Source organism: Clinocottus analis, unplaced genomic scaffold, assembly GCF_023055335.1.
Source record: "Clinocottus analis isolate CAN_PGR_092001 unplaced genomic scaffold, fCliAna1.0.p SCAF_84, whole genome shotgun sequence".
NCBI classification, from domain to species: Eukaryota; Metazoa; Chordata; class Actinopteri; order Perciformes; family Cottidae; genus Clinocottus; species Clinocottus analis.
In genome coordinates, this window is record NW_027176245.1 from 86,267 (window position 1) to 99,487 (window position 13,221).

The 13,221-nt window shown below is 48.7% G+C and overlaps 1 protein-coding gene across 2 annotated transcripts in view; it reads left to right on the forward strand.

Annotated features, from left to right (window-relative positions):
* The first annotated feature begins 488 nt into the window (after nucleotides 1-488).
* senp6a (SUMO specific peptidase 6a) overlaps nucleotides 489-13,221 on the forward strand; it is a 15,068-nt gene continuing 2,335 nt past the window's right edge. The window contains exons 1-19 of one of the 2 annotated variants that reach the window (XM_068568880.1): nucleotides 489-1,029; nucleotides 1,740-1,919; nucleotides 4,298-4,394; nucleotides 4,596-4,650; nucleotides 4,836-4,942; nucleotides 5,405-5,557; nucleotides 6,128-6,198; nucleotides 7,777-7,871; nucleotides 8,087-8,507; nucleotides 9,270-9,505; nucleotides 9,753-9,998; nucleotides 10,290-10,323; nucleotides 10,853-11,041; nucleotides 11,207-11,400; nucleotides 11,615-11,787; nucleotides 12,238-12,354; nucleotides 12,444-12,566; nucleotides 12,643-12,735; nucleotides 12,858-13,132. In XM_068568880.1, coding sequence (XP_068424981.1) covers nucleotides 1,889-1,919; nucleotides 4,298-4,394; nucleotides 4,596-4,650; nucleotides 4,836-4,942; nucleotides 5,405-5,557; nucleotides 6,128-6,198; nucleotides 7,777-7,871; nucleotides 8,087-8,507; nucleotides 9,270-9,505; nucleotides 9,753-9,998; nucleotides 10,290-10,323; nucleotides 10,853-11,041; nucleotides 11,207-11,400; nucleotides 11,615-11,787; nucleotides 12,238-12,354; nucleotides 12,444-12,566; nucleotides 12,643-12,735; nucleotides 12,858-13,132 — 2,710 coding nt within the window. In that variant the 5' untranslated portion in view covers nucleotides 489-1,029; nucleotides 1,740-1,888. The remainder of the gene's footprint in view (nucleotides 1,030-1,739; nucleotides 1,920-4,297; nucleotides 4,395-4,595; nucleotides 4,651-4,835; nucleotides 4,943-5,404; nucleotides 5,558-6,127; nucleotides 6,199-7,776; nucleotides 7,872-8,086; nucleotides 8,508-9,269; nucleotides 9,506-9,752; nucleotides 9,999-10,289; nucleotides 10,324-10,852; nucleotides 11,042-11,206; nucleotides 11,401-11,614; nucleotides 11,788-12,237; nucleotides 12,355-12,443; nucleotides 12,567-12,642; nucleotides 12,736-12,857; nucleotides 13,133-13,221) is intronic. The other variant, XM_068568881.1, reaches the window with a different exon arrangement.

The following is a 13,221-nucleotide window of genomic DNA, read 5'->3' on the forward strand; positions in this document are numbered from 1 at the left end:
TCCGATGCGTCACGTCGTTGCATGCATGACGCCGCCGTTGAGCATTCAAAGTTCTGCGTCGAGGGACCGCGTCGCTCTGCAATCCACCGCCATGCCGCCAGGTGTGCAGGCCTCTCAAGTGTCACGCATTGAGCGTGACTGTCACGCATTTCGGTCTTAAATCACGCTCTCCCGCCACACATCGTATTTCTCACACTGGAAAAAAAACAACGCGACGCGTAGTAAAGGCTGATTTAAGGCTGAATTATACTTCTGCAACTACAACTGCGGCTGGCCACGCAGTCGGATGGACGGACTCGTGTTGGTTTATGGTTCCTGCGTCTTCCATACTCCAGACCAGCAGGTGGCGCAACGACCGTTTAGAGTCAACCTGCACACCGACTAACGGCGAACCACGTCCTTTCTGAGTCTCTCATGTCCGGTTTCACAGCATAATACCTCTGTTTTTAAAAGCCACAGCAGAAACAGGAACAATGGATCCTGTTGAAGGACGTTTGGCTGAAGAGGTCCACAAATATGAGCATTTATAAAACCTGACGGAGTATCAGGACACAAAGATGGAGGTGAACTCCTGGAGGGAGATATCGTGAACGTCGGTGTGCAGGTCGACTCTAAACGGTCGTTGCGCCACCTGCTGGTCTGGAGTATGAAAACACAGGAACTATAAACCAAAACGAGTCCGTCGATCCGACTGCGCGGCCAGCTGGAGTTGTAGTTGCAGGATTTTGGGGAGGTGCACATCAGGCTACGGCGTAGGGGTCTGCGTCGACGCGGTACCTACGCCGTAGGTACGCCGTCAACCTGACGCAGAAGCATGAACTAGGCTTTCGGCCCGAGCCTTTCAGAGCCGATATCGAGCCACAGAGAAGGAAACAGATGAGGAGCAGCACAGCAAGGAGAGAGCACAACCCATAGTGTCAACAACAATGCAGGTTGTCCAACTCTATCAACACAACCGCCACACTGACCCTGCACAGTGCAGACAGGACATGCAGCACAGCAGCAGCGGCAGCAACCTCTCCCCGCTGGGTAGGTATTCCATCTTAATTGATATTAATGGATTTGACAATATATAAAATATTCGGGTTTTGATTATTATAATGTCATTTTGAACTAATTATGTCGGGAAAATGATATGGATATTTCCTTCACAACCTCCTCTTGTCACTCTATAATAATATAAAAATGGGACGTCATTATTTTCTTGAACATTTGCACGTGTGCAATCTCACAAATATTCAAACATTCAAACTAAAATTCCAAAGGGGGCGACCACAGAGGATAAGAAACAATAGACAAATAACAGAAAGAGACACTAAAGCACAAACTCTGACTATGTAATTACATATTTATATCACAGGCAATTAATCAAATTCAGAATCAGAATTGTTTATTTTCCCAGTGCGTTGGACAGACAAGCAATGTACTTGGAATATTCATAAAATAATAAAACAACACAAATAATAAAAACAATAAACATAATAGAAAAATATGGTAACAATACTTTCAAGCAATTATATATATAATACAATAAAAATGTATTTTAATAAGAAAAAGAGTGCAATGCGTGTCGTTACTGATTCTATAGTAATTAATAGTTTATATACAGTTTAAAAAACGTATAAGCTTACATTTATGTTCATAGCAGTCCATATATTTACTATTATATGATTATTATGACGCTCTTTCTTCAAATCTTGTCACACTATCGCGAAAAAAAGGATGCTTTTATTCTGAAGGCAGAGTTGTTCAACTTCCGGCCGTGACGCGTGTCCTCGGGTCCCCCCACGGCCCCCTCTCGGCGGATCGGAGTAGCAGCAGTCGGGCCGCTACATAGAGCCGACCCGCTCTCCGGCTCTCACCTGACTACGACGATCATGGAGTAAACATGGCCCACAACCGAAGCTTTTTCCTCGAAGGTAAGCTGTGACACTCCCGCTGCGCCCGCAACGGTCCGCCGGGCTGGCCGCCATTTTTGTGTGAGTGTGTGTGGTTGTTTTTACTTCACGCCTGGTCGCTGTAACATCCCCAGCTTTGAGGCGAGCGATGGCGGGCCCGTGACGGCCAGTGCCGGGTTTTTCTTGTTGTTTCTTCTCTCGCTCTCTGTCGCTGTACTGGGCGGCTGGACGGGAGTTCGGATGCGGGTTGAACGCGGAGCGGTCCGGTCCAGTGGATTCTACCACCCGGATCTTGGGTTTTTGGTGCTTTTTAAGCTAGCTAGCTAGCTGGACGTTAGCCGGACGCACAGACGGGGCCTTTTAGTCGTAGTTTGACCCAAAACGACGGGGGCCCCTTATAAACGAGGACCCTCCAAGTATGTTACTTTAAACGAGACGCCCCTCGTTTATAAGGGGGCCCTCGCTTAGAGAAACAGCCCATGTGTCCAGCTCAGAGCCCACGCGCTTTAAAAACGTGAATAAATGAAACGTAAACAACATTACGAACATTTGAGTGACAGAAGATGGAGAGCTGCACTGGGTTGACTATACCGTCTCTGCCTTGCTCAGTGGCAGTGCCATGAGGCAGCTGCAATCGTTTATCAAACCATATTTGTATTAAAAAAAAAGAGAGAAGTGGGGTGCTATTCTGTATTTTTAACGTCACCAAAATCTCATAAAAAGACCAAAACCAATAGTCTCTTTTTTTATTTTCGCCAATAAAAACCTAATAATCAATAAGCCTCACAGTTTCTCCTCCATCAGTATGAACACACACACAGACACACACACACACACACACACACACACACACACACACACACACACACACACACACTAGTTGGATATACTATGTGGATTAGTCCGCCACTGAAAGTAGTCCCCCAATCTATTTCCTGTTTGCTGTTTCATTAAACTAAATATTTGCCTGACAAATATTTAGTTTAATTCAAGTAGGAACCAATGTGCTTTGACAGGAAGTCAGACGGTGTTGATAGACATGCTGTTGTGTTGTTGTTTTTATTTTGCTGAGGAAGCTTCCTGTCTGACTGAAACGGCGGCGGCCATGATGGAAGAGGTCTCCAAACTGCAAAAAGGGAAAAGTGCCTCAATGCGTCCTTATCTCCTTTAGCAAAGGAACCGCTGGAGAGCAACATTTTTAAAGCGACGCACACCAATAACGTCCTCGTCTTTTCTCGTCCTCGTTCATAATCGTGAATTCTCCTTCTCGACCTCGTGACCTTTCCCTCTGAGACGGAGGAAGACGTTGGTCAGAACGTTGGTTGTGATTGGTTTCAGAATACAGAACCATACCAGCGTTCTCTGGAGGAGAGCCGCGCAGGTTTCCAAACTGTTTTAAAGTTCGGGGGTCGATTAAGAGACGAGACCCTTTGTCTCACTTCAACATCCGGCGTTGTTTTGGAAGGAAACCCGCCCGGCAACAACAACGTCTCATTGAAGATATTTTGTAGAGGTCCTCGCTTCCTGAGTTAGTCAAATGCAAAACTGCTGGTTCTGGTTATCTTCAACGTGAAGAACACTTCAGTTTTCTGTTCTGCTCCTCCGAGATGTTCTGCTGTGGCGTGATGCAGCTTCAGGAACCGCGCGGTCCGGTTGACGAGCTCCATGTGTGGCAGACGGACGAGTGGCACTTCCTCCTCCAGCTGTTTGGTAGAATCGTCGTGGAGTTTGCGCTGCAGGAAATCCACCGACGCAAAATAAACGAGCGTCTCAAAAGCCTCACCGGCGTTATCGGGGCTTCTGTTCTCTTCTTCTGTACTCGAGGTTCAAGGTTCAAGGTTGCAGGGTTCTCATGGAAAACCTGGAAGTTTTAAATGGTTATTTTCAGTCCTGGAAAGTCCTTAAAAAATAAAATCCTCAAAGTTGTGTAAAAGTGGTGTAAATGTGTATATTCATGTGTTCATGACGTTCATTCAGTTATAAATAATGAATCTGCTTTTAAAAGAAAGAGGCTCAAAATATCAGCAGCATACATACAGGCATCTATATGAATGTTTATTCTTTTAATCAAACTATTGTCTCTCATTCATTTGAGTCATTTAAGGTTTACTGTATGCTTTGAATCCTCATTGTTAGTTTAAATACTACATTTTATCACTTTGTACTGTCTACACACACATTTCACACAATGTTTGATCATTAACATTTGGTTAAAGTCCTGGAATCCATTGGTCAAAGTGTGTGTGACCGCTGACGGTCGGGGTCATCATGTTGTATCTGTGGAGTCACTAGAGAATCCTCTGCAGAAAGAACGGAGACGTTCCCCGTTGGTCAAAGGTTCCCCGCTGACATCGCCGTGTTCTGTGTTCTGTGTTCTGTGTTTCTGTCCCTGGTTCCAGCTCTGGACCGGTCGGAGGCCCGGCGGGACGGAGGTTTCAGGCACAACAACTGGAGCTTCTCTCTCTCTGGGGACAGTGAAGAGGGGCGGAGTCACGAGTAAGCCCCGCCCCTGGTCGTAGACATACATCTTCTTTCTTTCAAGCTTTTTTCATTTTAAGATGTTGGCGAACTCAAACGTGTCTTTAGTTTCCAGCTGACGTATATGTCTCTCACACACACACACACACACACACACACACACACACACACACACACACACAGTCTGAACATGTCTGTTGTGTGTGTGTGTCCTCTCAGTGAGAGCATGGAGGAGATGACCCGGCAGCAACCCACCTCCCACGAGGAGACAAAGGTAAACTCTTCTTCTTTTTCTTGTTCTTTTTCATCATCATCATCATCATCAAACATGGAGAATATGATGTTTTTATGTCTGTTGACTTGTATATTCTGATTTATGGAGGGAAAACAAGATATTTATGATGTAAATTAGCACATATTTAATCAAACATTAATAATGTCTATTTGTGTGTGGCTCAGTCTCCGGCTCTGAGGCACTTCACCTCCTCTGATCCTTTAAGAACGTATGAAAACCGGCCAAATAATCACATGAGGCCTCTGAACAAGCTGGCGCCCAAAAGACTCAGGTACCCCACTTTATATTTTTATTTTTATATATATATATATATATATATATATATATATATATATATATATATATATATATATATATATATATATATATATATATATATATATATATATATATATATATATATATATCTCACACATTTGTTTATGTATTTTTTAAATATTCAATTTGAAATAATTTTCGACACCAGATTGTATTTTTTTTACTGTCAATTTTATAGAAACTAAGGTCATAAATCATTAATTTACATTTGACAAAATACAAATAATTCTCTTTTCTTCATGTGCCTGGAACGTCTACGGACTTATCATAAAATAAATACAGTAATAAACAGTAAGATAAAGATGACCATTTAATAAAACATTTTTAAAGGGTTTAAAAGGTGAAATACAGCGTGATCAGGTTACAGTCTGAGTTCAATCAGGGAGAACTCATTCAGTGTGACGTTCTCCTCCAGCAGCGAGGCGCCGTTCTCCGTGGCGTCCTCCTCTCCCGTCCACAACAGAACCAACTATTTCATCATCAGCCCGGCGCCGTCGCAGGGCATCGTCCTCCAGGGGAGACACTTCCAGCACGCCCAGGTGCCCTCCGTACGGACGCCGGTCCACAGGTGAGCGGCTGGGAAGGAGGCAGGGACTAAGCAGGAAGTAGACAGGAAGTAAGCAGTATAAGGCCAAAGGTGAGCCGCGGGAAGTAAGCAAGGATCCAGCTTTAACACATGAAGCATAGACTTCTATACAACCAGAGGAGTCGCCCCCTGGTGGTCAGGAGAGAGAATGCAGCTTTAACACATGAAGCATAGACTTCTATACAACCAGAGGAGTCGCCCCCTGGTGGTCAGGAGAGAGAATGCAGCTTTAACACATGAAGCATAGACTTCTATACAACCAGAGGAGTCGCCCCCTGGTGGTCAGGAGAGAGAATGCAGCTTTAACACATGAAGCATAGACTTCTATACAACCAGAGGAGTCGCCCCCTGGTGGTCAGGAGAGAGAATGCAGCTTTCAGTGCCATGTTTGTTTGTTTGTATGGAGGAGGAAGAAAACAGTTTGATCAAATCCTGGAAATGAATTATTTAAAAAATACTTGCGTCTTGTACAATAAATGCACGTTAATAATTCTCAGATGTCAACGTGCAGCGTTTTAAAATGCTCGACTGTCTTTCTTCTCTCTCCTGCAGGAAGGACTCGTGCGCCTCGCAGCAGGCGGTGGAAGTGGACAGCATCGTCCTCACCTGTCCAGAGATCTCAGGTAGAGCCCACAGCACAGGAGATGTGATCATTCTTATGAATCATTCTCTAGAGGTTTTATATTCATTTTTTGGAAGAGAAGCTGCGGTTGAGTGTCGACGGGCACACTGTGTTCCTCTGAGCGGTAAACACTGAACTGTGAGTGTGTGTGAGAGAGAGTGTGAGTGTGTGTGTAACAGCCAGCAGCGTCTGCAGGGCTGAACCCGCCAGCAGAGGAGATCTCAGGCCTCCCACATCTAATCCTCAAAGCTCGCGGCCGAGGGAGGAGAAGCTTATGAAGCGCTCGGCTGAGAAATACGGAAATAATCGCACGGTTATGGCAGCAACAACAAAACAAAAACAAAAGATAGGAAATGAAGGTGACCATGGTGGGGAAACGTTTGCCAAAGGGCCCTTTTTGAAAATGTTTGTATTATAATTCAGATTTTTATTTTGGAACGTTGGACTGCTTTTGGGGGACTTGTCATACTCCAAAACTCATCAAATTTCACACGCTCGTCAGGCCTGGTGAGAATAGACGTTCAATGTGGGTCAAAAGAAATGGCTCTCTGGCGCCCCCTAGAAGTTGACCGGCGACGCCCCTCGTTTTTTTCATCATCCATTTATGGTATGTTACATTATGCCGGGACGGCTCATAGAGAGGTTATTTTAAAATGAGCTTTCTTGTGTCAATATAACGATTTAATTTAGATTTCCTCTGTGGACCGTCTCCTCTGACGCTCCAGATGGAGAACATCCACCTCTACAGCTTTGCTTTTGTGCCGCAAAGTGTCTGGCAGGAAGGTTTTTGTGATGTTACGCAAAAGAAAAATGTATTTCCAGCTTCTGAGATGAGGAAGAACAGGAGGAAGATAATGTATGGCCAAAAATTCACATCAGTGTATTTTGTAAGATTCTGGCGGTTTCCTGGTCGGTCACGCTATTTCTTTTCTCCGAGTAAACTCATTCATTCACTGACGGCGAAAAAGGTCCGCCTGCAGCCGTCTGTACGTTGGTACGCAGAGGCCGCGAGGAAGCTAAACATGGAGGCACTTAGGACCCAGGGGAATCTAGGTGAAAAAAACCAGAAGCACTGTCTTTTTCTTTCTGTTGTGTTGGCAGGCGAGCTGTACCCGGCATGCAGTGCGACGGTGTAATTTTTTAAATGTACAATTATCTGTATTGCAAATTGTTTGTGTCACAAACTGTTGTGTTGTTTTACCCCGTTAGAGAGCATTAGTTGTGGGTGATTCGTTGTTGTTATAAAGTTTGAACCATGACACAAGTTACAACCACGACACGTGAGCCGCTCCAACCTCTGCGCCTCCAGCAGTGAGAAATTCATACAGCGTGGAAATTTAAAAGCAGTAAACCGAATAAGATGGTCTCTTATCCAAAAGTCTGCTTCCAAATGGAAGAGTTCAATACCAATAACCCCAAAACATTCACGATGAACAAAGGAAAATATCGGCCAACTCAACCGCATGTAGCAGTACCACCAGTGTTTTAATCTCTGCTTCTCTGTCGAGGTGAGCTTTGTTAGAATGGATCAGCGTTGAATGAGATCAATAAGTCGATTGGTTTCCGTTAACCCTTCCAGACGAGGAGGCGCTGAACGTGAAGCGTCGCATCCAGCAGAAGAGGCGGCCGCACGAGGACTGCTGCTCCTTCCCCTCGCAGGTCAAAGCGGCCGAGGTGAGAGCGCCGGGACTACATTACCCAGAAAGCACAGCGACCGCACGCCGCTCCTTTCTCTCGGTCTGAGCTGCCGATGCTGTCCAGCGTGTCCTCATCATCTTCTCATCCTCCTGTCTTCTGACCCTGTCATCCTCTCGTCCTCACACTCATCACCCTCTCACCCTCTCATCATCTTCCAGCTGTTTAACAGAAGTCTTTTCCTCCGTGTGCAGCCTCTGCGGCCGTCTGTCTTCCACCCGGTCTGCTCCAAGTGCAACAAGCCGAGCGATGGCGTCAGCCGGTGTGCGAGCTGCGGCACTGGGTCGGCGCCGTCGTCCTGCCAGCAGGGGGCGCCGTCGTCCTGCCAGCAGGCGGCGCTGTCGTCTCCGACCCCGCGGCCCCCCATCCGGTGCGGGCCGTCCCCCGGAGCAGCGAACGGCCCGCAGCAGAACTTCTACAGGCCGGTGGCCGCGATCGTGAGGGGGCCGCACGGGGAGGCGCTGCCCGCCACGCGCGTCGCCACCACCAGGGGGCCGGTGCCGCCGCCGAGCAACGGCCGGTCCCTTCTGCCGGCTGGGACGTCCGGCTGCTACGGCGCCAGACACCCGCCCAAAGGGAAGAGGGCGGCGGCGCGGCACGAGCTCAACGACCCCAGTGAGTAAAAGAAGTTCTGGCTGCAGGCAGGATGTGAGTTGTAGTCCAACAGGAAGTCAGCGGCAGCGGTTTCCTCCACGAACAGCCAATGGGATTCTGCCACTGGAGTTTAAATTATTGCAGAAAATAACCGTGTAATGCAAACATTTACTCCACCAGGTCACATGACCTCATGTTATAGAAAAGCTCCACCAGGTCACATGACCTCATGTTATAGAGGAACTCCACCAGGTCACATGACCTCATGTTATAGAGGAACTCCACCAGGTCACATGACCTCATGTTATAGAGGAACTCCACCAGGTCACATGACCTCATGTTATAGAGGAACTCCACCAGGTCACATGACCTCATGTTATAGAGGAACTCCACCAGGTCACATGACCTCATGTTATAGAGGAACTCCACCAGGTCACATGACCTCATGTTATAGAGGAACTCCACCAGGTCACATGACCTCATGTTATAGAGGAACTCCACCAGGTCACATGACTTCACGTCTCCTCCACTAGGACTAGTGGTTTAGTGAGGACGCTTAGTCGACCGAGGAAAGTCGACCGAGGAAAGTTATTATTTGTGTATGAAGTCATTATTTTGCGATGTTTTCTCATGATGAAGACCTGAATGATCTTTGTATTCTCTCTCATGGATGGATGGATGGATGGGTGGATGGATCTTTGTGTTCTCTCTCTCATGTCACATTACGTAAATTGGCTTTCGCACTGTGACGGATGTTTAAAAGTTCCCGTTCCCTCCCCCCAGTCGTCCTGTCCAGCGACGAGGAGGAGGCCGACACCGCCAGCACGGGAAGCGTCAACCGCCTGGACAGCGCCTCCCCACGGCCCGCCGACTCGGCCCACTCCTCCCCGGCGCCCTCTGGAGGCCGAGTGGAGGCCGCGGTGAAGAGCGCCGGGGAGCAGGAGGAGCCCGGCGCCGGGTTCTTCGAAGACGTCAACATGAAGATCACGATACCGCGGAGGGCCCGGATGAAAGACCAGGTGGGCCGTAGGTTAAACACGTTTTAGGGCGTTTCTTTGATCGTTTTCTCCCTCCTTGCTCCCTTAAAATGGTCATTTCCAGGCCTAGGAAAGTTCTTGAAAAAACAAAGCTGTGTGAAAGTCCTGTAAAGTGGTTGAAATGAATTTAGAAGTCATGTAAATCCATTGGTCAGAAGGTGTATGAACCCTGTGTTGAGGAAGAACCACTCATGTCATCTTCTCTCTTTTTCTTCTTTAATCTTACAAGTTTGGGAATCAACCCCCCGAGCAGTTTTCTCCGAGGCCGAAGAAACCCAAGTTCGTGAATCAAGGCCCCGAGCAGTTTACCCCGAGGCCGAAGAAACCCACATTCACGTCCAACAAGTGCGACAGCATCATCACGTCCAACAAGTGCGACAGCATTATCACGTCCAACAAGTGCGACAGCATCATCCTGGAGTGTCGGAGCGTCAGGGTGGGGACTCTGCGCCGGATGGTGACGAACCCCGTCGTCGTGAGTACTCTTAAGTCATGACATGTGGTTAAGTCTTGGAAATTTGCGAAAGTCCTTGAAATTTGCAAAAGTCCTGGAAATGTGGTTAAAAGTCATGCAAGCTAAACCTTTTAGAAGATAAACTCATGAGATACAAGCTCCTCCCCTGGACGTGTCTCATTTTGAGGTAACTGCACGTGTAACTGGTGTAAAGGGCTCATGTGAAGTTATGGCGCCAGAGAAAGTATATTTTGATATATTATGGAATATTTCTAAACCTCCTGTGTGACGCTCCGTGTTCTCTCTCTGCAGTTTTCCATCGAGCAGATCCGGCTGGAGACTGAAGGTAGGCCTGAACCAGCAGAAACCAGTCCAGTAAACGCAGCACAAACACAGGGTTTCTCCTGCTGGTTCTACACTCACCAGACTCCATTCACAAAAACAGTGATTTAACCTCTCAGGACTCAGGAGCTGCTGCTCTGCTGCTGAACCCATCTGGTAGTGTGTTTGTGTTGTGTGGCTTGAGTGAAGCAAAATGACCCTTTTTAAAGCACTTTAAAGTCTCACAACAACACAAACACACTATTGTACAGAGGCAGCATCTCCTGAGTCCTGAGAGGTTAAATCACTGTTTTTGTGAATGGAGTCTGGTGTGTTTGAAGACGGAACATTTTAAATTTTTTAAATAAAAAAAAAAAAAATTACATCGACTGCAGTAAAACACTGACTATGTGAAGACCCCCATGCTCACACACTTATAAACATCAGAACTAACCTTTTAAAATCAACAGTGTTGTTAATGGAAGGTTCTTCGACTTTAACAAACCTCAACGTGGTGAAATCGGATGTTTTAAAATTCGTGTTTTGTGCGTCAGGCTCGGAGCACAACAGCGTGGAGACCATCTGTCTGCGGGCGTCGGAGCTGATCAGCTGCGAGTGGTGCAGCGTCCGAAAGCTCCCGGTCTTGTTCTTCCAGACGACTCCGGCGGAGTGCGTCCGCCTGCGCTCGCAGCTCGACATGTCGGAGGAGAAGGGAGCGCACTGGTACGACTGTGCCGGGGACCGTGAGTACACCGATACCGCAGTATTATTCATGATACTTTCATTCTACACAGCAGTATTACACAACAATATGCAGCCAGAGGAGTCGCCCCCTGGTGGTCAGGAGAGAGAATGCAGCTTTAACACATGAAGCATAGACTTCTATACAACCCTCTGTGTTCCGGCAGCGTCGGACGAGAAGTTTATCGTGCTGATCTTCGAGAACGGCCTGGCCATGAAGGAGCAGGCCATCCTGGAGGACATCCTGGGAGAGATCGGCCGCACCAACAACCTCAGCAACTTCCCCGCCAAGTTGCCCTTCGAGGAGGCCAACATCCGGCTGGTCAACTACAACAAGGCGCTGAAGCAGAAGGAGGAGAAGGTGAGCTTTGATATCATGAAGAAGCACCGTGTGTTGACTCTGCTGAACCGACACGTTGTTGCTTCTATATCACACTGGTGTTTGAAATGCATCAGTTCTTCCACTTTGTCTCATTTCTGTTTGAAAATCTGCTGGAGTTTATAAGTAAACAAGCATTTTATGAATCTGACCGCTCTGTCCTGTGTGTGTTTGTGTGCGCTGCCTCCCCCCTCAGGAGCTGCCCTCCCTCAAGGCGCTCTCCTCCCCCGTCAGCAAGGTGGCGCTCTCCTCCCCCGTCAGCCCGGCCGCCGCGCACGGGCGCTCGCGAATGAGCACGCGGCAACACGGCAGCTTCTACGAGGACGACATGACCGACCTGCAGCCCACCTTCTGCGGGCCCATCGTCAAGTGAGGACGCGCAGCTGCTGCAGACGCGCAGCTGCTGCAGACGCGCAGCTGCTGCAGACGCGCAGCTGCTGCAGACGCGCAGCTGCTGCAGACGCGCAGCTGCTGCAGACGCGCAGCTGCTGCAGACGCGCAGCTGCTGCAGACGCGCAGCTGCTGCAGACGCGCAGCTGCTGCAGACGCGCAGCTGCTGCAGACGCGCAGCTGCTGCAGACGCGCAGCTGCTGCAGACGCGCAGCTGCTGCAGACGCGCAGCTGCTGCAGACGTGTGTTGTGTGTTGTGTTGATGCGTTGGCGGATGCGTGGTTGTGTTGATGCGTGGTTGTGTTGATGTGTGTTGTGTTGATGCATGGTTGTGTGGTTGTGTTGATGTGTGTTGTGTTGATGCGTTGGCGGGTGTGCCCCATGGCGTGGCAGCTGGTGTAACCCAGTGGGCGGGGTCTGCTGCTGCAGGTTGATGGTGTACCCGCCCCCTCCGGCTAAAGGCGGCATGGCGGTCACCAACGAGGACCTGCACTGCCTCAACGACGGGGAGTTCCTCAACGACGTCATCTTAGACTTCTACTTGAAGTGAGAGCACCTCACCACCTGAAAGCACCACAACTGTCTTTGTTTGCTGCAGTTGCTTCAGCTGCTTCCTCCTTCTGTCCCTCCGTTAGATATTTAGTTCTGGAGAAGTTGAAAAAGGACGACGCACAAAGAATCCACGTGTTCAGCTCTTTCTTCTACAAGCGGCTGAACCAGCGCGAGAGAAGGAACGCAGCCGACGCCTCCAGCCTGCCGTGAGTCTGCTGCCCTGCACCCCTTCACCCTTTCATCCATTCACCCTTCACTCAGCCTGTGCTTCCTGGTCTCCAGGATCCAGAAGAGGAAGCATAACCGGGTGAAGACGTGGACTCGGCACGTTGATCTCTTCCAGAAGGATTTTATTTTTGTTCCCATCAATGAGTCGTGAGTCTTCAACTTCTGTTTCATTTTTCACTGACTTGGTGTAAGACGCGTAACGGCACCGTAAAATCTAAATGAACAACAACAACAACAACAACAATAATAGTCTGTGGCTGCGTCTACAGGGCTCACTGGTACCTGGCCGTCATCTGCTTCCCGGGCCTCTCGGGTCCGGTCTTCGAGCAGAACCCGCTGCTCCCCTGCGGCCCGGCGCCGGAGCCCCCGTCGGAGGAGAGCCTCCCGGACCACTGCCGCCCGCTGTCGCCCGACCGGGACGGGCCGGACGACGGCCCGGAGGACCCGCCCCACCCTCCAGAGCCCCTCCCCCCCTCTAGGGACGACGAGGCCTTCACAGACCGGCGGCCCGAGGGGGCCGACATCGGGCCGCCAGAGCAACAAAGTGAGTCCATAAAGCAGGAGCGTAGTAAACATGATGGACATTATGAGTCATAATGTACATCATGATGTACATGCTGTATTTATAATGTA